At 34.9% G+C, this 25,104-nt stretch overlaps 1 protein-coding gene across 1 annotated transcript in view; it reads left to right on the forward strand.

The window, feature by feature from the left end:
• The window catches only part of LOC112044183 (homeobox protein Hox-C4a-like), a 51,716-nt gene extending 30,558 nt beyond the window's left edge, over window positions 1-21,158 (forward strand). Inside the window, exon 2 of the mRNA XM_024079936.2 lies at window positions 19,782-21,158. Within this exon, the coding sequence (XP_023935704.2) occupies window positions 19,782-20,723 (942 nt within the window). The 3' untranslated portion in view covers window positions 20,724-21,158. The remainder of the gene's footprint in view (window positions 1-19,781) is intronic.
• Window positions 21,159-25,104: the final 3,946 nt, after the last annotated feature.

Consider the following 25,104-nt stretch of genomic DNA (forward strand, 5'->3'; position numbering starts at 1 on the left):
TTTACCGAACGATAAAAATTGTACGTTCTTTGTTCAAACGAAAACAATGGTAGATTTATAACAAACTCAATAAATTAGCAACACTTAATACGTAACAGGAAACTAAAGAGTAAACAAATTAAGAAAGAAAGAATAAGTTTTTGAAATATTTTTTTGAACTCTATTACCTATCTACTGTCGCTATATCTATATCGCTGTGTTATATTAATTTATAAAAAAAAACGTATATGCAAGTTCTTAGCTAATCTGTATTTTCGTGGCCACAAAACACCGCCAAGCGAACACGAGTCAAAGACGCCGCTACCTAAATACGGTGACATTTTCACACTCCAATACCCCCGTATACCATAACCGCTCATAACTACCTGCACCGCAAAATTAACCTTTAAACGAACAGCATAAAATTTATTTTAGAACAACATCCAATTTCATAGTAAGTAATTCAAAATAGCATTGTCTGATATTTCATATTACTCTGCATTTGAAAAGCAAAATGGCGATTTCATTGAAGAATTTTTCGCCACTACAAAATCATGAATGAAATTTTGAAGAGAGCGTGTCTAAGTAATGGATTGTCGGGTTGTATATTGTAAGTAAGAGAAGTATTTTCTCTTCTAACAGTGTAATGATAAAGTGTCGGTTTTTAACAGATTTACTATAAAAGGTACATTAACTGTGAGTTTAAAGCTTTGTTCCCATGAGAAAGAACGGTTACATACATTTTGCAAACCAAAATTACAAGCCAAATGGCATAGCTTTACAACATAGAGGTTTTGGTTTGATGCCGCGTTCGAGTTAATTTCATTATTATTATATTAATTTAACGGTCCACTATCAGTCAGGCCTCCTTCCATATAGGAGGGGGAACCCACTATGCTGCTTTAATGCAGGTTGGTGGGCTTAGAGTGATGTGAGTGAGTGAGGTTTCACTCAGTAACTATCATTATGTAAATGAACCAGATCCAGCTTGAGTTGCTCTACGTGGAATCATCATCACTAACGACCCATATCCGGCTCACTGTTGAGCACTAGTCTCCTTTTAGAATGAAGGGGTTAGGCCTTGGTCCAATACGCTGGCGCAAAGTTGGTTGACAGACAGATTTCTCTGTACGACAGTAACATTCAGGATAGGATGGTAACGCATTGCTGACCGACCTTCCTCCAGGTGGACTGGCGATATTAGGCGAGCCGTCGTGATTCCCTGCAGGCGGCTCAGGATGTTTGGAAGTCTCATAATGGTCTATAGGCTTCCTGCAGTGGACCTCCATCGGCTGATAAATGATGATGATGATGAGGATAGCAACAAGCGTAATTTGTTACAAATTCTTATATGTAAGATAGTGTAGGAGTTCTCAGGATTCAGGTAATAATAACTTCTTGATTGTGTGAATACCTTCTTTTATTTCAATTACTTTATGATATTTCTATTTGTTTTTGTGTACATTGCAGAGAAGAATCGATAAGAAACTCTGCAGTAGCTCTTTTCAAAAAATGTTGGTTATAAAACTGTTTCAATTCTACTCGACTTAACTCGTGATTCGCTCAAAAGAGAATAATCGACCGCCAACATGAAAATAATAATGTCTCCTGTCAAGTTGTAGCTTTCAAGCTTGGATAAAAAAACCTGATTGGTTCCCGCCATTTTACTTCAACCGGCGTCAACCAATCACAGAATGACAACTGAGAGATCATTTAAAAACAAAGTTGCCAGCATGAAAATAAGAATGTAATACAATTATGAAGCTAGTTTGCTTAATCCTAACAATAGAAAATCATCCTAGGACCTCTCATTCAAAAAGCAACGTTCATAAAATTGCGCCAATGGAGTCCATTTTTAATTTCACTTATAATAGCAGGGAATCGAACTAGGGCCCATTGCAAGGTGGGTTTGTGGTCACGGCTGACTGACCGATCGTTCCACTATTAACCACAGTAACTACTTTGGGTCATTCCATTTCGTACCTCAAAAACAAAACTAATTTAAAATAAACGAAAAACTAAATTAATCTTTTACTCCTATAATAAAGCTTTTAAAGTGATACGTTTAATATTGATGGGAGTGAACTGTGACGTCATATCCGGGAGTGTGACCCGTTGGGTTGCTTCCGGGGTAACGGGCAGCCAGTGATAGGACATTTTAGGGTTAATTTAATTGTAATACCCGTGATAAAGTGTAACGTTACTTTGACAAAGGTTTGTTCTATGAATTTTAACTCAAACTTCATTTTCAAGCAATGAATGAAACCCTTAATGAATTTAGCTACAATAACGACTTTTGTTTTATGAGTTTTCGGGAAACTCCACGACATCTTTACGTCCAAAGTTCCTCAGTGCCTCAGTCAAGATCTACAGAACCGAAATTTGTTCGCTAACTATCGCCTTATTAGAAGGCTCAAAGTCCCTCTGTGGGGATGGAGCGAGTTATGCTTGGAGTTACTCACCAGCGGATCTTAACACTCAGTTACCAGAGTATTAAGATCCGCAGAAAAACCAAAGTCACTGACATAGCTCAGAGAGTCGCGAAGCTGAAGTGGCAATGGGTAGACTACATAGTTCGAAGAGCCGATGGACGTAGGGCTCCTTGGGTGCTAAAATGGTGACCTAGTACCGGAAAGCGTAGCGTTGGTCGACCGAAGAACAACTGAAGACAACTGGGTTGTAAAAAGCCGCTGGATGCTGACGGCTCGAGACAGCTGTGTTTGATAGTCCATGCAAGAGGAATATTTCGATGTTAATGATGATAAACGGCTCTTAGCTGCCTTTGCCCTTAAAATTCCTCACCTGCTTGCCTCGTTGGTCAGTGCACTAATGAGGCACACCCTCCTATAATATGGAAGGCCTTGCTCTGCAATAAGCTGACAAATTGGGCTGATTGATATGCCGACTAAACTGAAAGTCATAGCTAAAATTTAGCTAAAACATACTGTACTAACGAAAAATGAACGAAACGAAAGAACGAAAACGTTTAAGAAAAATCTCGTTTCAGTAAACTACCAATCCGATAGTAATAAAACACGAAGGTAGTATAGGTGTCAATGCTCACGAATCTCATTCAATTTGGCTTCAATCCAATACCGTCTAAGAAATCACTTTGATAGTGGCCTTTATGAGAGACGAACGTTTACACCTTTCACTATTCTGGCCTGTAAGCGTCTCCTAAGAGCTTTGTGTTCAGTAGCTGTTCATGAAGAATGTGTAAAAGGATATTTTTTATGAAAAAAGTACGAAAATGCAATGTGGAAGGACACAAGAGGAGAGGAAGGTCAAAAAAATATTGTCGGAATGTGTGAAAGAGGGTCAGGGAATGACATGGAGTTGTGGAAGAAGATGGAGGAGGCCTTTCAGGGGTCCATATTTAATAAGAACTTACTAACTAATATTACTAACATAATTTAAGAAAACTTGCTAACAAACTACTAACAACTTTTGAAATGTAATTTAGAAATGTAAATATGGAATAAACGGCTTATTTATTTTTATATTTTTTTTGTGTGAGTGTGAAATATGAAAGGAGTAGAAGTTGAAGAATGTAAGAAACGATCGGAAGATTGACATACTATTTTGCCAACCCCACTAAAGTGGAATAATGAGAAAAAGATGATGATGACTATTGTTAAATAAGTAAACGATTGAGGGTTTGGACTCTCAAAGCCTCTATGATATAACCTCCATCAGCCTTAGCATCCTTACCTAAGCTGACAAACTTGCAGACTTTTTAACTTTCTTAACTAAGCACCTACGAGTAGAATGACGAAAATATTCTTAAGATATTCTTTGAAAACGGTCGAATGTTGTTTATACATAAAAATGCTTCTCGACAATGTAAATAAATAGAACAAAAGATCAAACATCGCGAAAATAAATCAAACAAAAAGATACGGACAATATTACAACAAATAACCCCCAAAATCAAATGATCCCAAAGTATAAGATACCTACATCACGCAAAAAATGTCACAGTCAACATTCGGCCACGAACCTTCGTACAGTTCAACAAAAAAGGTCTCTTCCTACATCATCTTGATCTTGAATGAGATTACGTAACTACCTTCCGACAAAACCTTTGTTCATACCAAAATAACATAACCCTTTGGAAAGGCACCTTTGTTTGCCCAACATCGGATATACTCGTATCTCACGGATATTGGAGGCTCTTTCTATTTTTGTCTGACTTTTATTTTGTCTGCAGGTATAATTACTAATTTCATACTGAAATTAAAACCAATTTATTTCAAAATTAATATAATATTATTATATTAATTAATCTATATCATTGACCTCTATAGATCGATGATCTGTACCTATGAAATATATTTACTATCAGGGGATGATAAGTGATCGATACTGATGCTAAAAATGCAATCAGTAAGATTTTTGTCTGTCTATATGTTCGTTATAGAAACAAAGACTACTCGACGGATTTTAACGAAACTTGGTTCGTTATAATCCGTCGTTTTATTATTAACTATTTTTATATATATACGTTTGGCGTAACATAATTTATCTTAACCCTTGAGCTACATTTCATTTTCATTTCACTACACAAAGACACAATTTTAAGCTATTCTTATTATTTTTGTAGGTGATTATAAAGGTATTTTCAAATATAATTATTTGTGAAATAGCTAATATTTAGGATAGCTATAAATAATAACAATTTCTAATTTAATTCAAGTACGTGTCGTTTTTGAGAAATTCGTATTTACGATGTAAGAAAGAAATTATATAACCCTTTGAAGTGGCACCTCTATTTGCGGAACACCGGATATAACGCCCGCGGCACGGATATCGGAGCTTTTTGTATCAAAAGTCTTCAAAGTATATGAAATGAACGTCCATATTGCCAATTGCTTCCGGGAAGCATCTTATAGGATCACGTCAAAGAGGAGGGATACTTTTTATAAAAATACTACGAAGGATTTTTTTTTTACTTTCATTTATTTATTACTTCTTTTTTTTTTATTTTTAACAATATAAGTATAAAATACAAAACATTATTAAAAATTTATAAAAAAAATTCACCCTCCCGCTGCGGGACATTTGAGTGCCCAAGCAACCGGTGGTCAGGGCTCCAGAGTGAGGAACCTCCTCACAATACGCGCCGTCTCAAGAATCACTGCCTTTTGTATCCGACTCTTGATCCAACAGTTAAAGCGAAAGCTTCTTAAGGTGTTGGTCGATGCTTTTCTACGAAGGATTATTATTATAAACCTTATCTACAATATCAAACTATATTTATACTTATGGTATAAAAATAGTCACTACCTAAAATAAAGCAGGAATAATTGAAAATACAAGAAATGTGCAGGAAGGCCCAGGTTTGATACAATAATAATTATTGGATAATCCTAAACATCATTAATGGCTGGCATTGTTTTCTACTTGCCAATTTCATTCACATCTTGGTCTTGGGTCACAGAACATTAATCACCACATAATATAAAAATCTCGATTAGGTTACCACATTTTATTTAAATCTCGGACTGGTTTCGAAATATATGAATTTGATATCCAATTTTTTTATTTTATGGCTATTTTTACTTTCTGAATCCCAAAACTTTATTCCCGTTCTTCTTTTTAACCGAATTCCAAAAAGGAGGTAGTTCTACGTTCGGCTGTATGTGTGTTTTTTTGTGATAATTCTGTCATTTATGGACCGATGTTAGTTAATAATAATTTTGTGATAATCACTATATTAATAACGATGCGCACCACGCCTAATCGCTAGACGTTTAAGGACAAATGTGGAAAAATTATTGCTGTTGAATAAAATACTCGTATCGCTGTCGAATCAAAAATATCGCTGTCAAATAAGTATATCTATTGGCCTTCCTTAAGTCTCGAGATAATATGTCGTGGTGCGTATCACAAGCCTACTGGCGGCCTACCTTATCTTATTGGTCGTATTTTTCATTACTGAAGACTCTTTCTTCATTCATTAGTGTCCGCATTCCAATCCCTTCGTTGCATTGCTCACAATCCCTCTCCAAAAAATTCGGTCGTCAGTTTTTCCAATGGCCGTTGTAAAGTAGCCCTGGCGGGAGGTCAGGGTATATTAATTTAAATGAATATAAGTTCCAGAAGAAAATGTTACACTTGGGCACTCTATCACCCCTCAACGAGCTGTGACTGTGCACTGTGTAGCCAGTGCGCAGAACAAATTGTATTGCGCCGTGACTCGGCAGGAATTTCATTTCATACGATACGTTCTGTTATTCTTTTGTTACAGCAAATCGGTTACACAATTCATTTAATTAACGTTATTACTTTTTCTTGGAGATATTGTCGTTATTATCTTTTCCTTAGGAGTTATTTTCACAAGTGGACGCCCACGACAATGTTCGGGTGAAATTCCGTTTTTCACTAATTCCGCGAAAACCATGGTATTTTCTAGGATAAAAAGTAATATATGTTTTAATACAGGGCGTATACTTTTGTATAAAATATATAATCTATCTCCATTCGACAGCTGTCGAATCCATTCAGTGCAGTTTTTGCATTAAAAAGCTGATATTAGTGGGGTGGGATGGGATAGAATACCACTTACTTAGCTAAGTAAATTGCGTCATTAAGTTGTGACAATCTAAAAACTTGTTTACGCGTTTTTAGATTGTCACAACTTAATGACGCAATTAATGACCACTAAATACGTAAGTTTAAGTTTATAATCTAATGCAATTTGACAGAGGTAACAATGATAATGTTAAATTATTTAAGGACCGTTACCAGATGATAATTATAATAAGCTGGATCAGACGGCTCAACTTGCTCTCCGGGGCAAGCAGAGAGCGGCTAGCAATGGTAAAGCGATCAAATTCATCACCGAGATGTCGTGATTCGATCCTCGTCCGGTGGATTATTGTCTTTTCTATTCTTAACACAGATTTTTCCGACTGATTGGACATAATGCATATATTGGTCATATTTAAAATCCCCTGTCAGATTTCATGTTTCATGCATGCTAGCATTAAACAAATATATTAGTGTAAATAGATAAACAAATAAATGTTCCACATTAGGCACGTTCGTCAGCCATTAGAAACACCATCAAAACACCATGCAACACTCACACGTGTTTAATTTAACGCCGTAGGGGGTGACACATGAAGGGTTAATGACTTGGCGTGAAATGGATTGACTGATTTTGATTAACACAAGCAACTGCATACTTATTTGTTTTTTGTCCAAAGAATTAACTTTTGAAGCATTTTTATAGTATCACTTCATGATAAGAATACTATACTATATAACTTTATGATAACTACAATATAAAGACGTCTTTAATAGTCATGTACACGTATTATTGAAATAGTTACAATGCTTTTCTCTCTCACGAGTATTTATTTCAGGTATAATAGATAGAGCTACTTTTAGGAAGGTTTTATATAATTTGTCAAGATTTTGTGTAAATTACCTTAACTTCCTTGTTAGAACTCTGCCGTGTAAACCCAAAACACTGTAAAACCCAGTTTTGAGAAATCGGCGTTTAAAAGTTTTTTTGCATTTTGGTTGATTTAAGCTACATTATTCTCATAAAATATGTAGTATTAGGTATCAATCGAAAGATATTTTTGTAACCTATATAGCCATGTAAGTTTTAGGGCAATCCTGTAAATACATTTGCAATAATCTTAATAAACTTGTATTGTCATAGCAAAGGCGTAACAAATTAAGCTTACTTGTCAAGAAATCAAATCGCCTGGAAGTTTTCATCAAAAACACCTAGAGATATAACATATACAATGTTAATGCATAATGGATATTTCTCTTTTATAGATCTATTAGAATTCTTTCTCATACAAAACATTATTTACAAAATGCATGCATAACAAATTAATATTAGGCTTTTTTTTAGTATAGAACCATGTCCGCATGGTCACCTGAGTTTATTAAATTTTAGTGTATTTTTCTTTTTACATTTATAGATAGATTAAGAAAAACTAAAAATTATATTATACCTACCTATTCATTTATTTATAGAAAACACAATTCCAAGCGCACGTAAATTTAAATTCCAAATGATAATAAGTAATAATTTAAAAAAGGCGAGCATAAATTATTTTGCTTGGGTTAACAAAAACCATCTAATTGGTTTATTTAAAGACTGACTTGTCAACGAATAGTTAATGAATGAAAAGGGAGAAATCGAGTCCAAATTAAACAATTATAATTTACAGTGAACGTAAACAAACAAGATTGTAAACAAAAAGCAACAATCGGCTCTCAATCTCAATAGGAAACAATAGCAATAAAAGGGATTGTCGACAAAGGCTAAAGAAGGTAGAAAGGTACAAAAAGGTATAAAAACTCCGCTGCTAAATGTCACAATGCGAATAGCTATTATCGGTGGAATAGCACAATAGCATTTTATTCGATTGTGGTAAGGGCGACATTGTACAAGAGAATTACTTATACCCTAAGTCGTAAGCTTTGGCGATTTTTCGTTGACTTCTTTTATACTAGCGAGACTAGCGGACCCGGTCAAGCTTCGCTTTTAATTTTTATGCTCTTCTTCCCTACCCGTACCTACCCCTACCCGTACTACCCCCTACCTACACGGTAAATACATATTCTGATATAAAGAAGAATACAAAATTTTATGATAAACGGTAGAGTAGACAGCGTGCTTCACACATTTATAATTTAATTTAATTTAATTAAAATTTAAATATAAGTTATTATAATTTAATTTGATAAATTTAATTTATAATTAGTAAGATTTTATGACTCTGTTTTTTTTCTGCATGTACGAGTATCCGCGTGAAGTCCTATTATTTTTAACCGACTTCAGAAAAAGGAGGAGGTTATATAGGGAAAGTTTTACCATACATAACTTTCTATGTAACTTCAATAGTTGTTGTTTTCGGAGCCTTCTCGACTTTTTTTATTATATTATAGTCATAACTTGATTTTTTGATTAGACGTGTAGTTTGGGTTTCAAGGACTTTTAAAAACAAGGAATTGGTTTTCTAAAAATACTAACAATAAAATGACGTCACGCACTTAAAACCTACCGCGGACGACCCTCATCGGCCCTCAACGACCAGTTAGCTTATGCTCTGTACCACACACTCGTAGTAGTTTGTCAAAATCTTAAAAGGCCACTTGGTTTGACAGAATCCTTGATAGCCCACCGCAAAGCGACTCATAGGGGGCTCGTAGAGTCATGGGAAATTTGGCCAAGTGATCATTGAGTCAGAAGAAAGCATTGTTTGTTAAATTATGTATACTTAATACTACGCCATGATTGGCTTACTTGTGAAAGCGCCACGGTACAACTTTGTACTATTATGACTTATGTATTACAACGATAACTTATTCAGCGTATGACTACTAGGTTGTCAGTGGTTAGCCTATGTGACTGCGGATCACGAGGTCCTGGGTTTGAGTCCTAGAGCGTCCTATGAAATATTGAGTTTTACTTTCTTTCTACAAAGATATCCGAAATTGGACCCATTTTTAAGAACGATCATCATCATCATCATTATCAACCCATATTCGGCTGCTGAGCTCGAGTCTCCTCTCAGAATGAGACGGGTTAGGTCAATAGTCCACCACACTGGTCCAATGCGGACTGGCAGACTTCACTCAGAGAATTATGAAAATTCTCTGGTATGCAGGTTTCTTCACGATGTTTTTCCTTCACCGTTTGAGACACGTGATATTTAATTTCTTAAAATGCACACAACTGAAAAGTTGGAGGGATCATGCCCCGGACCGGTTTCGAACCCACACCTTCCGGAATCTGAGGCAGAGGTCATATCCACTGGGCTATCACGGCTCCCACTGAGCTATCACTGCTCATTTCAGAACGATACAGAAATGAAAAATGTACTAAAGTTTTGTAAATTTTACTAGATTACACCATTACAATCTTAGCCGAAATAATATTCGCCAACAGAGAAAACAAGCTGATTTCATTATTTTCACACCGATCGTAGTGATTTGTAAAATATCATCTTTTGTGCATATTTCACTGATTGTTAGTTGTCTTTGCAAACGCAGGCTGTCAATGTCAAAGTCAACCAATGAATGACCTGTCATTGTCGAATATTACTAATAGCGTAATTTGATTAAATGTCTCAAGTTGGTGACAAATCTTTAATAAAACTGTCGCTTGTTAGTTAGACACAGATAATAATGAATATTGCCTAACTGTAACATGTAATTTAACTGATTAGGCAAATATTTCTTTTTTAAGATTGGCGTCATGAGTTTACCTTTATTGTCATTATTTATGACCAATTTTCAACTCTGTATCATTTGTATAATTATAGCCCGAGGTATACATTTTCAGCTCGGTTCAGATAGTGTATCTGATAGTGATTGTGACAGGAGTAAACATTACTTAACACCCTAAACCCGCCAACCCATACCGGAGCAGCGTGGTGGGTCCATATCCTATTACGACGGAGGCCTGGAACCGTTAGAAAAGGCTCATAATTAAAATGAATTTTTGATCCTGACATTACAACATTACAAAAAGACACTGCTATTTTATTTCTATAGGCAACGATTTTATACTATTTGATATGTTACGTGCCTACAAAAACACTGCAAAATGTAATCCGAATTTTGCTACTTCCAACAACCGGACTACAACTACATGCACAATTTTTGTGTTTACTTGCATTATATTTACGTTTAAATAGTTCTTACACTTCCTGAACACGACATTATAGACAATGTCTTGTTGTTATTTGTTAACCGACTTCCAAAAAGGAGGAGGTTCTACGTTCGGCTGTATGTATGCTTTATTTTTTTAAATAACCTTCGTTGTTTGCTATGCAACTAAATGAAATTAAGACAATCAGCCACTGTTGTTCGCCGCAGTTTCAATGATCTAGTGCCTAAATCTTTGACTGAACAATATTGCTATAGAATATCTAAAATGTCAAAGCCAAAACGTGTCTAATCTGCACAAAACTCCAGAACCCGATCTCAAAGCTATTATTTTCGCAAAACGCGTTATTATTTCAAACTTCTGTGAAACAGCGAGACAGAATTCCACCTCCCAATACCTACCGGAATTTGATTTCAGTTCAAATCCGCAGTGAAATAATTCGGAAGCGAATAATTTCAGTCATTCTATTATTATATTGTTTGAATCAACAGTTGTCGGATCAAATATTGTATTCATTATTTCGAAATATGTTTAATCTGTTTTTGGAAAATGGTTTTCTACCTTACAGCGGTTGTTGGAAGTAACGATGCTACTTTCATTGTACGTGAATAATATTATTCTCGTAATTGAAATATTCTGATACAAAGTTATTTATGGAGCTTATAAATACATTGCTAATACGAGTACCAAGATACTTTAAACCAGATATTAAAATTTTATGTTTAGCTTAATGTGTTAGTTACCTACTTCTTCATCGATTTGGTTGATATTTGGAGATAATTTGAAAATTAAAAACAAAATATATTGACATTAATACATACTTTTATCCTGTAAATATAGTATCCGCGACGTTTCTAAAAATAAAATTTCTCGCCGACGATATCATCAAAATAAATTTTGATACACTAAACAGATAATGTAACTTATCTTTTGACTATCAATAGGCGAAGTCAAAATTTGTAGATTATGATTTTGTAAGTTTTTGTCATTTCGGTAGTTTTAGGAAGTCAACAGAGTACCATTTAAAACATTTAAAACTACTATCCCTACGATTTACAGTTGCACGTGCAGACCGTGCTCGAGCTCAGCAGTGAACCGAATATGGGTTGAAATGATGATGATGATGATGATATAAATGAACGTAAAGTCTCACTGAATCGGCGAAGATTATATTTTTTCAATTTCGACTTAACGTACATGCCTATACAGTATAGTTTTTAAGACCTTACTTAATAACCAGAAGCTTCTTTGTGCCAGAAATATCTTGTACTGCCGTTCTGTTCAACAACACAACACAATTCCATTGTGGTTTAGCTCGTTATAGTTGCTAAAAAAATACAAGCTTCTTAGGCCTTCTATGTCTAGTTGATTAGCATTAAGAACATGCACACCACCTAATAAACAATTATGTGATGCATTGTTTTATGCGATTATTTTTCTTCTTCGCTCATTCTATGAACCTATTTCTAAAAAAATAAATTAAGAAACTTGTTTATCTGTATCACACAAGACTTACTTTATGTGAATCGCAAATATTAAAGTATACATTTGCAAATATAGCCAAATATAGTAAAAACGATGCACAAAATAGAAAACGCCAACGTTTTCTGAATATGTATTCACAAATAGGTTCACAATAACACAATACATTCCACAATAGTCATAGTTTGCGCGGCTCATTCATAAAGTGTTATGAATGAACGTATCTGTGAATGAACGAACTGCGAAGTAACAAGTGGACCCCGTCGTGGGCCCAGACACTGAGGCGACGCTTTTGTTATGCTATTTATACTCTGGCCAAGCTAGAGTCATATCTTGTAAAATTGGTTCAGTATAGAAAGAACATTTATCATCATCAGATACAACCCATATTTAGCTCACCGTTGAGCACGGGTCTCCTCTCGGAATGATAATGAATTTTTAGCACCAGATATAAATAAGAGCCATGTTATGTGACGCATCTGTCTGTATATCAATGTAAGTAACTATCTATGTAAGTAAGTATGTTTGGGGCATCATAGGTTCTCAACGAATGGACTAATTATATTCTTATTTGTAAGCTACTGTAAAAAAGGTTAGTTCTATATATATTTATTTATAACTACAGATTTATTATTAATATAGATTGATGTACCTATACCCATTTAGCAAATCTGAATATATCGATTTTCTATTAACCATAGAAAGATGGAAAGAATTTCTAACATAAAAGTCGTTATTCCAGCTCAATTCATGACTTTCAAATTTTGACTTACATAATTATTCAAAATTTTAACTAAATTCAATGTAATCTAAGATTATAAGGCTTCAAATTGGGAGGGTTATAATTTATTCAATCATTATGATAAACAGACAGATTTTTAAATCGTAATGGAACGGTAAATCACTAGGTGGTAGTAGCAAGCCTACCACCATAACAGACCAATTTAGTTATTAAATAATCATAAATTTTTGAATCTAATTAATTTTCTCGGTATATAAAATGAAGCCAGAAAGAATCGTCAAAAAGACCCGTTTGAAAGTTTGACGGAACCCTAAATACCGCAGGTTCTAAGAAGATGCTTGTCCACCATTTTGCCATTTAAACACGACAATATGCAGGTGGTCATTAAATTACCTTTCCGAGCTCATTTCCGTTCGCCCATTGTACCGAATTGTTAATAAATTGACTTATGACGCTTTTGCTGGTGCACTTGAAATAATTGTGATCCAAATTGTATGAACTGTAGACGAATAATTGTGAATGGTAGCATTAGAATGACTTTAACATCAAGATAATGACCACGAATACTTAAATAAAAGTACAAGATATAAGTACTAAGACCAACGTGGATCGATGGTAAATTAATAATGATCTTACTTTTTAATTTATATCCTACAAATATTGTATTTAAATTTTAATTCTCTCATTTATTTATTTCTCCTTTTTTTAATTTAAATTTAATTAACGTAAAATACACAAAACACTATTAAAAACTTATAAAAAAAAATTCAACCCTCTCGCTGCGGGACATTTGAGTGCCCAAGAAACCGGTGGTCAGGGCTCCAGAGTGAGGAACCTCCTCACAATACGCGCCGTCCCAAGAATACTTCTACGCCTTTTGTATCCGACTCTTGATCCAACGGTTAAGCGAAAGCTTCATAAGGTGTTGGTCATATTTAAATTATTAATATCTCTAAAACGGCTTGGACTATTCTATTTCAACAATATTTTTTTAAAACTTGTGGTTTAAAAACAAAAATGATTTAAAAACTAAACGTTAGGCGTTAAGCTGGGTCATTATAAATCATTAACATCTATTATCGATATTTCTAAAGTCAAATCTTTACTTTACCGTAATTCCTTCAACCCGGTGGTTAGGTATAGGTATAGGTTAAATCTTTAATATTTTAAACTAACTAAAAAAAATACGTCAAAACTACATCACAAGTTTATTTTATAGATACATTTGATACAATTATCTCATAATTATTTAATGAATCATAATTGCAGCTGGGTACGGATCCTACGCTTTATTATATTTGAGACCCTTTCATCCGTATCTAAGATAGACCTCTCCCACTACCTTCAACCTTAGTTCTCATTGAATAGAGTTCAATTTACTTTATTACCTATTTTCTAAACCTATTAACCAAAATAGTCGAAGAGGTGTTGAACTATTTTTAAACATGTTCAAATTAAACACTCGAAAGTTCAAATTGAACACCTTTTCGAGTGTTTAATTATAATTAAGGTTTATTACTCTCAATTAAGCATTTTTACTAAGTACTAATCTAGATTTTAAAAACAGAACTTACCATATTGTGAATTAATTATAACTAGTGGATGCCCGCAACTTCGTCCGCGTGGAATTCAGTTTTTCACAAATCCCACATAACCATAGATGTTTCCGGGATGAAAAGTATATGTGATATCTATTTCCATTCCAAATTCCAGCGTAAAGGAGGAACAAACATACACACACACAAACTTTCGCCTTTTATATTATTTAGTGTGATTTTAAATATATAACATTATATACTATTTTTACAATCAATGTGTATTAACAATATTGTTAAAAGTAACAGACGGTCCACTGGATCTTCAAGCAATCGCCTTGCATTTTCTTAAATGCGCTGCCCTACATAATATGCAACTTGATGTATCAGATTTTTTGTTAAAAGTTTGAGATTAATTTAAAACCACGCCCTTATTGTGCGAAATACTCCTGGCGACATGAAAGTATAAATAACTTTATTGAAGCGAAGCTTATAAATTAATTTGAAGACCAATCATTGTTCATTTTGAATCATCATGATACAAATTTGTTATTGTTTTTTAAATAGTCATAAAAAGTTGTGGCGATAAGTGAAGTAAACATAAAAATAATAACCTCAATTTACGAGGGTGAAACCCGCCTTGATGTTGTAATCTTTCTTGTAAGAGCTGTGTCATAAAGCGATCTTCAAATAAATAATCAATTGTTTTTCGAACACTATGAGTTAATTAAACTGGTTTTGTCTACTTTCTTTTCCACTTGCACTTTGTAGTCATACAAGACTACAAACTGAAAGTGGGTAGAATCTTCAATGAAATAGTCTACCAGCTCTTCGTCTAGTGTCAGTCAATGTTTGCGATACATTGTTATCTCGCTCCATTGTCCGCTCGTATCAGGATTCGTGATCATATTTGGCTTCGACAGATTTTTTAACAATGGACGAAAATCTGCCCGAAAGGATTGCTTTTTTGAGCGATGCCATCTTTTACGTGCCTCTGTGTATGCCGTGATGAAATATTTTGTAAACATTTCGCCATTATCTCGCTCATTGAACTGACGTTGCCGAAATGAGGTTTACTTTTTTTACGGTATAAATGCTCGAGTAAAGTCATGCCTGATGGAAATCAATGATAAGGTCTAGGTTGGCGTGCTCTTGCCTAGCAAAAGCGTATTTATTTTTGCTTTAGAATCTAAATCTAATTATCTATCTACGAGGTCAGTATAAGTTCTAAATCACCTCTCTTAAAAGGAGGAATACCTGACTCTGTAGTGAATCATCATAATATAAATTTATATTATTTAAAAAACCCCTGAAGGTCATGAAATTAATTAGAATAATGACGTTTATGCCAGAAATTCCTTCAGAATCTTATTACACAAATTTTGTAGCAATATAATTTTGTCAGTAAGCCGAATAAAAGAAACTTGATTATTTTTATTTCAATATCATTTTTTCTTCATTATTAATCCATATTCTGCTCACTGCTGAGCTCGAGTCTCCTCTCAGAATGAGAGGATTTAGGCCAATAGTCCACCACGCTGGCCCAATGCGGAATGGCAGACTTCACACACGCAAAGAATTAATAAAATTCTCTAGTATGCAGGTTTCCTCACGATTATGTATTTGAGCCGTTTGCGGTCGAAACGCTAGGTCCGTGGGGTCCGAGTACACGCTTTCTTTAAAAGAAATCGCAAAACGATTAATCGACGCCTCCCGTGACCAGAAGGCTGGCCTAAATTTAGGTCAGAGAATCAGTATTGTCGTACAACGTGGCAATACTGCCAGCCTTCTGGGCACTTTACCAATGATCATCGATTAACCTAAGTTTGTAGATATAATTTTAAATTTATTTTTATTTTATTTTAATAATAAGTGTAGGTTAGGTAAGCTACTAGTTATTTAAATAGTATTGTAGTTAGTTAGTGTAAATAATTATAAAAGCAAACTTAAGTTAAAATAAATAATAGCAAAATTAAATACATACGTAGATGGAAGAAAACATACCGATCAACTTGAGAATCTCCTCCTCTAAAATCGGTTAATAAGATAAACCGGTGTTTCACCACACGTTGACTTTGCCAGCACAGGTAAGGTCGTGGAAGCTATTACCAGGCTTTCAGTGCTAATCGAGTGAAGTACTGCACTGCAGTTAAGGCATTTGGCTTAACAATTTGATGGACTAAGCCTGTTATACTGTAATAGAGTCTCTATGGCACATTGTTACACTTAATGATTCCAAATAACGTTTGGAGTTTGATTCTAGCCTTTCAAATTAGGCACTGGTTACTAAACTTATCTCACGCTTTGGCACATTGGTCAAAATTCTAAATTCATTTATTTCAAGTAGGCTCAGTATACAAGCACTTTTGACACGTCAGTTGACTATTTGTAAAGATTCTACCACCGGTTCGGAATGCTGGTTCTGCTGAGAAGATACCGGCAAGAAACTCAATAGTTGCTCCTTTTAAAGTCTAAAGTGGTCTAAAGACTGAATAGAAAACAATAAATGTTTAGCGGCAGATATTAGCATGGTGGTAGTATCTACTTACCTAGACGAGCTCTGTCACAACTTCAAATGACTGCATCAATTATAATAGATAATAATATACTAAATATTAATATTTAACGTAAGATGATAAAAGTCGCGTCAAAATACGTAAGTAAGTATTACATTAGCGTAAGCCGACGGGCAGATACAAGCAAAATTACTAATCAAAATTAGCTTTTTGATTTCTTTTACTATGTTGGTAAATTGATAATTATATTGAATATCATAATCATGATAATAACTTGAACATGATAATCACTTGAATTTAATAATAATAATAATCAATCTTTATTTCAGATAACAAAATCCATAAATTACATTCAATTGATTAAATTTTAATATCCTATTGTTAGTAATATTAGTAGTTATGGGTACTTGAAAAAACTAAATTAATATTAAATTTATCCGCGTGAAATTATTTTTTCCACAAATCCCGTTTTTCATGAGATTTTCCGTGATATAAAGCCTATATTTTGATCAATAACCACTTCTTTCTTCTAGTGAAAGTCCCATTAGTATTTTTTCATTTCAGTTGTACCAGAGATTAGCCCGTACAAACAGACAAACAGAAAAAAAGGTTGTTTTTTTTTAGTATCATGTAAGTTCACGGCCTCCGTGGCGCAGTGTTGTGCGCGGTGGATTTACAAGACGGAGGCCCTGGGTACGATCCCCGGCTGGGCCGATTGAGGTTTTCTTAATTGGTCCAGGTAGGAGGCTTTGGCCGTGGCTAGTTACCACCCTACCGACACAGACATGCCGCCAAGCGATTTAGCGTTCAGTTACGATGTCGTGTAGAAACCGAAAGGGGTGTGGATTTTCATCCTCCTCCTAACAAGTTAGCCCGCTTCCATCTTAGATTCATCATCACTTACCATCAGGTGAGATAGGGCTAACTTGTAAGGAATAAAAATAAAAAAAAGTAACCTTTATTTATCTGCTCTTGTAATTAATAATAATTCAATGTTCAAATGAAGCCATCTTACATTGTATGCACACACTAAAGAAGTAACCAGTTTTCGCTACATGGGGTTTGTAGAAAGCCATGAAAGCACTAATAATCCCATTATAAGACCCATCACATAGCACTTAACGTTCAAAGAGATCTCAAAGAGTTACATTCAAATTAATGCCGACATGATAATAACACGAATTGATCCACAATTACCGTTCACAACAATGTTATTCATCCCTTTAATATTTCATAAACTAGTTTCTGTAATAAGGGTTCTTTTAAGGGCGGGGCCAGTACACACACCCCCTTCGATTCCTTTTGCGAGTATCAAAATCACGTGTACAACAGACGGTCTGCATTACAGGGCATTCATACCCAATTAATGTGCTTCTGATAGTTGGATTGATTGGTTTTGATACTTTCTAAATATAACCTTTTGGCAAGTATCAAAACAATTAAAACAATCAGTTCAGATACCCTGAAATACACAGTAAGTAGGTAAATGTCAATCATTAACTATTAACTTTTACAAGATTTACAAAAAAATAAATAAAATACTTTTCAACTTTTGTGTTGCCCGCCGACTCTACACTGTAGTCGAATACAAAATATAAAATCAACAAACAATACTAAATATAAAATCTTTTTTACGAAAAAATTCAACCGACTTTAAAATTACAAACATAAACTAAAAAGCGAAAAATAACATCGTATGTGCTACCTTCTGATCACTTTGAAGACGGTGCCAACCAGTGGCGTATTACTTTTATTATAGCCGTTTCTGAAAGAACCAAGGGGACGAACCGTCTGAAAATCCTAAAACTTTATGATTTAAACTTGAGTTAATGCAATGCATCTCTGTGTTGGCACCACCTTCAAAATGATCACATACGATTTTATTTTTCACTTTTTATTTTTGTAATTTTGAGGTCGGGTGAATTTTTTTGTTAAAAAGATTTAATATTTCTGTTGTTATGTTTAGCATAGTGAACCAAAGCGCCACAGTACGGGCGCCACAGTTATTTTCAACACTTTTTAAAAACAATTTATAAAAAAAAAATGTTAGCCATTCATTACGACTAATATTCATCTTTTCCTTCCCTTTTCATCCTAGTGTCCTCACTTGGGCTTGGGTACTGCAATAGTCCAACAGGCGGGAATCAAACCTGTGACCTCTGGATGTTAAGTCCAGCCCCTTAACCGTGGAGCTACAGAAGCTTAATTTTGAAATAAGTTTTATTCATTCTTGAAAATCTAATTTAATTATCGATGAAGTTGTACGGTTTCAAGTTGTGTACATAATAATATGAGTACCTATGGCAATATCTATTAAAGGTAACTACCTACTCATAATATGAAACCGTACAAATCTAAATATATTTGTATTGGTTTTCGTAAGATTTTTAATATTCCAGATAGTTTTTAGATTAGACCACTATCTAACCTAACGGTACCTAAAGAGTATGATGACATATACATTTTATGAATCACAAAACACAGGCTTGGGAAATATATACTGAAAGTACCCGTACCATAGATAAGAGAAAATGTAACTTTAAGAAAATTGCATATCTACTCTATAACTACCGAGGCGGATGGCGGAAAAATTAAAATCATATCGATCTAAAACAGTAACCAAATCGAGTTTAATGAGACAGATATGAGGGATGTTAGGAGCCCATACAAAATTATTCATTGCTACTAAAATGTTCCATTCATATGAATACAGTTTTTTTTTTATTCAACTAGTACTGGGGCTGACGGCTCGCCGACAAAAGGGTGGGACGGGCCAAATAATTGCCAAAACGCTTCGAGTGAGGCCCATTGTGTTTATTTACAATAGGGTGCACTAAGTGGGGGTAGTTTTTGTAATTGTTACTTTAGAATCTCACCCTCAGCAATCAGTCGTAGGGCAAACCTCGCAGAGAGAACAGTCAGCCAAAATGAACCGGTCATTCTTGGTAGACACATTGATCAGTGATTCGAAAGATTGCAAAAAGACAGACATGTCCAGTGACCCATTGCACGCGTATACCAATTTTATGAGCCACCATTTGGACACGAGACCGAAGTTCCTGCCGTATCCATATCCAGGAAGCTTAAACCTGCTAAGTTTAGGACTTCAGCAACAGCAAAGAGCTCCAGATTTGTTCAGACCCTTTCTGGAGCACCTCAACTTCCGTTATCCGTTGATGCATCAACTGCCACGCCAACCAGAGGTATACGAACCAAGTGACAACAGACAAATAGATGGATATTTGAAAACAGAAGAGCCAGAACCTGTCAACTTTGTGAGCCGGCGAAAGAAGTCCGTATCACCGTACCTGCATCACCCTTATAAGCCAACAACGTCACCATCTAAAAGTCAAGGACAAAGGTCACCGTCTTTATCGAGCGACAGTAGAAATGGCACTCCAAGTCCACCGTTAGCTCATCCAGAAGAACTCCTACCAGGTTACTCCAAGGAACTCAAACGCTTGCCGTTAAAAGAAGATTCAAGCAAACGCATCAGAACAGCTTTCACGGGGACCCAACTATTGGAATTGGAAAGAGAATTTTCCATGAACATGTACTTGTCGAGATTGAGGCGTATCGAGATCGCATCGAGATTGAAGTTGTCGGAAAAGCAAGTGAAAATCTGGTTCCAGAATCGTCGCGTTAAGCTAAAGAAGGAAGAGAGCCCGTCCTCCAATGATGGGAGAGTGAAGAAGTGCTGCTGTGCCAAAGCGTCGTGCTCCAAAAATAGTTCGACATCATGTGAAAACGAACAAGAACAAATTGATGTGGTTAGTGATAATGATGCTAGTTTTGAAGCACAGAATTTATCACGCTTCTCTTGATTAACTGCAGTTGGTAACTAGTGTAGGTTAGTTTGTAAAATAAATTATTGCGGTGTTCGCTAAACTCAGTATTTTGTGTCAGGGCTTTTTCATTTTAAAGTTTGGTAAATTGTAACACGATTAACTTAACAGTTATAGAAAAACAGTACCTAATGCGATAGTAATAATTTTATTGTTATCTGGGTTTATAACTACTTTTAGCACCTATTTATGAAATTGTAAATTAAGTAACATTTTGATTTTCCAACGGTATTAACAGACGACTGAACTTTGTGTAAAATGTAAAAAATAAAGAGGATTAATTTTTCATTTGAAAACATAGCGTAAGGTTTGTATATAGAAATAATTTATAAAAGGTTCTAAAGTTTGGAATGGTGATAGAAATATATTTTCGTAAAAATTTACAACTTGTTAGATACAAATAAAATTTTATGATTGGTACTCATCTTGTTTTTATTTTTCCAATATCTTCTTGACTAATGGTCATCATAATCAGCGTATATTTTAGGCCTACAGAGCCTACTGTACTTTAGCCTTTACTGTACTTCACCTATCGAGAAATTATACTTAGAAAAGGTTCGACTGGGGACTGCAGGGACGCTTTAAAGCTCAGCCAGGTCTCGAACCTAGGCCTACGTCACCCGTAGCCGGACAAATTAACCACTGGAATAAGGAGACAGATATGGAGCCGAATGTTTTCAAGTTTGTCTATACCTTATAGAGATTAAGTTTGTGATGTTGTAGGGGGTTATCACTGGATCTATTGTACCGATTTTGAAAATTATTTTACCGATGGAAAGCCACGTCATTTGTGAATATCATGTGCTATATTTTACCTCTGCAGTCTCACGGGAACGGGAGCTGCGCGGGTGAAACCGCGAGGCGTCAGCTAGTCATTAATCAAATCAGTACATGTACCTATTAAAATCTACTTTAAAAGACTTATAAAATTTATTAATAGTAAAGGTTTAAGCAAGCCTTTTTAATAGATCTAACAATTATTTAACATAAACCCAACATTTAAACAATTTCACTTGTAGTTGTTTATCTTGTTTGCATAATTACGATAAAATATAACCGCTGCTTGCAAACCCGTCTGCTAAACTATTTTGCCTGTTAAAGATAACATTTTCCGCTCTTCCAAGTTTAGTGAAATAAAGAAAACTATTTTTTCTTTTTTCACTGAACTAAGACTCTACAACTCACCCTTGTGGAATTTGATTTTACTGCTTTCAATTATCTGAAAGTTTATTCAGTTACTCCAACGAAACCTCAATCTACTTGTAAAAAACCCAGGAAAATCCGTTCAACGTTTATAAAAAATAATTTAAACAACCACAAAAATATTTTACTCTTCTTTAGTAGCCGCCTTTAAATTTTTGGTAATTATATTCAATGCCAAAACATTTTTATGTTATTCCTTCCTCCATTTCTCCACGAAAGGGAATGCTTAAAATATTGGTCGAATAATTGAAGGGGCACAAATAGAATGTGATTACAGAATTTTATTCGAGGGATTTGGAATCTCGAGTGGTGTCCGGAATTCGGGGGACATTTCATTGACATACCTAATGACACGAATTCTATATAGTTATGATCTTAATTAAAATAACTCCTGCATTGAAATTAGATCTCTCTTCTATACAGGTATTTTTATTAACTGTTTGTAAACTCATATTAAATAACTAGCTGTTAGCTTTTGGTTCTTTAAGAAAATAGGAGGACCAGAATGGATACTGTGATAGCCCAGTGGATATGACCTCTGCCTCTGTTTTTGGAGGGTGTGGGTCCGGGGCATGCACCTCCAACTTTTCAGTTGTGTGCATTTTAAGAATATTTTGTGTATCACGTGTCTTAAACGGCGAAGGAAAACATCGTGAGGAAACCCGCATACCAGAGGATTATCTTAATTCTCTGCGTGTGTGAAGTCTGCCAATCCCCATTAGGCCAGCGTGGTGGACTGTTGACCTAACCCCTCTCATTCTGAGAGGAGACTCGAGCTCAGCAGTGAGCCGAATATGGGTTATTTGGGGGGGAAGAATTGATACGAACAGCAAAAGACAAAAATAAGCGGATAATATTAGAGGAAGCCTTTGTTTGTGCAAAAGAAGCTGTTAAAAAAAGGAAATCCAACGGATGAAAAATTACTATTTTTAGCTCTATTAACACTATATTTTTAATTACTTTGCTAGCAAGTGCTTGAATGTAAAGTTAAAATTAGTAATAAAGGCTCATTTTATTTTATTTTAGGCTGAGAGCGTAGTGAGTAGTGACCCTCTCTTATACGTCCTATGCCGTGGGTTCAATAAACAAGTGGAAAATATATGTGTGATGAGCAAAGTGGTTTCCCAGTGCAGTAGTAGAAGTATTAATGTATATTATAGTAACCCTAACACAAGCTACCAGATTCGAACCCACACCCTCCGAAATCGGAGGCAGAGGTCATATCCACAAGGCTATAAGGCACGGTCTTTCAGTTGTGTGCATTTGTGTCTTAAACGGTGAAGGAAAAACATCGTGAGGAAACCTTAATATTCTTAATTCTTTGCGTGTGTGAAGTCTACCAATCCGCATTGGGCCATCGTGGTGGAGAGACTCGAGCTCAGCAGTGAACCAAATATAGGTTGATAATGATGATACATATTCTGGCATTTAGACATAATTTCAAATCCACGATACATTTCACAGCACGTTCCCAAATAGGCTTGTTTGATCGAATGCGAGAATTTAATTACAGTTACACTCCTACACCCAACAGGGAACTGCATTGTTTATTGATTTTGAATTCTAATATGAATATCATACCCGATACTTATAGGAAATATGTTTTGCACTTTACTTTTGCACTTTACACAAAACGACAACTGATTTTTTATTTAATACTATAAACAGACGTTTTAAAAGTGCTTGTAAACTAGTAACTACGCATAAGTATTTGAATTTAATATTTTTTTTTTTTTTTTTAATACTCTTTATTTGTACACCACACAAAATAAAAGAAAACAAGAAAAACAGAAACATAAGAAAAAGTAGAATACAAAAGGCGGCCTTATCGCTTAGTAGCGATCTCTTCCAGGCAACCTTAGGCTTAGGAACTTATTAGGACAACTGTAGGTGGTGTGCACGTAATAATAATGTACATTATACATACATACAAAAAACTACACACTAATACATAAACCATAATACACAAATTATATAATAATTATAAATATCATAAAATAAACTAATATATATATAATATATCATTATGTCGTATGATAAATATTCTAATAAAATAAAATATGTAACTAGTGACTAAGATAATATGTCTTAACGGATTTTTTAAACATGTCAAGGGATTTGGATTTCCGAATGTCGACTGGGAGTGAATTCCATAGCTTAATAGCACGTACAGCAAATGAACATTAGTAAAATTTACTCCTATGGAAAGGCATACACAGAGTAAGAGCACGACATGTTCTTAGCTCTGATTGCACTCCCAGAAATGTGAATTACCATACCTATACTTCCTAACTCATTTATTAACGCGAAAGTTTGTATGGATGTTTGTTATTCTTTAACGCCGCTACTACTGATCCAATTTGGCAAAAATTTGGAATGGAAATAGATTTTACTTTTTATCCCGAAAAAATCCATGGTTCCCGAGAGATTTGTGAAAAACTAAATTTCACGCGGACGAAGTCGCGGGTGTCCGCTAGTAGTAGTAGTAAAGTTTGTGATATTGTAGGGGGTAATCTACTAAACCGATTTTGAAAATTCTTTTCCCATTAGAAAGCCGCGCTACTTGTGAGTGTCATAGGCTTTTCATTCCCGTATTCTCACTGGAATGGGAACTACGTGGGTGAAACCGCGTGGCGTTGGTCAGTTTCCAGTCTATACTAATAAAAATGTGAAAGTAAGTCTGTCTGTCTGTCCGTTACCTTTTCACGGCTAAACGGCTGAACCGATCAAGATGAATTTTGGTATGATCGTAAATGGGACATTGGAGCAAAACATAGTACTTTTTGACCCTAAAATAGAAATTGAAAGGGTTGAAAGTCTGTATGGAATATGCTTGATTTTTTAGTTATAAAAAATTTTTCATGAATCATAAAAAAATATGAAAAACAATGTGATTCAAGAGTTTTTAAAATTCAACCCTTAAAGTGGTGAAATAGGGGTTGAAAGTTTACATTGATTTCCACGAGGATAAAGTCGCGGGCGTCCGCTAGTAATAGCATAAACTATTAAAGATGTAAATGCCTTTGTTAACTGCCTCGTTGATATAGTGGTTTCAGATCACGTGGTCCTAGATTCGAATCCTGGGCCTAGGCAAAGGCAAAGTTTTTCTTCAACAAAAAGAATACAAATTTTCAGTTAAAATTGTAGGGACTTCCAA

This window comes from Bicyclus anynana, chromosome 13, assembly GCF_947172395.1.
Source record: "Bicyclus anynana chromosome 13, ilBicAnyn1.1, whole genome shotgun sequence".
Taxonomy (NCBI): Eukaryota; Metazoa; Arthropoda; class Insecta; order Lepidoptera; family Nymphalidae; genus Bicyclus; species Bicyclus anynana.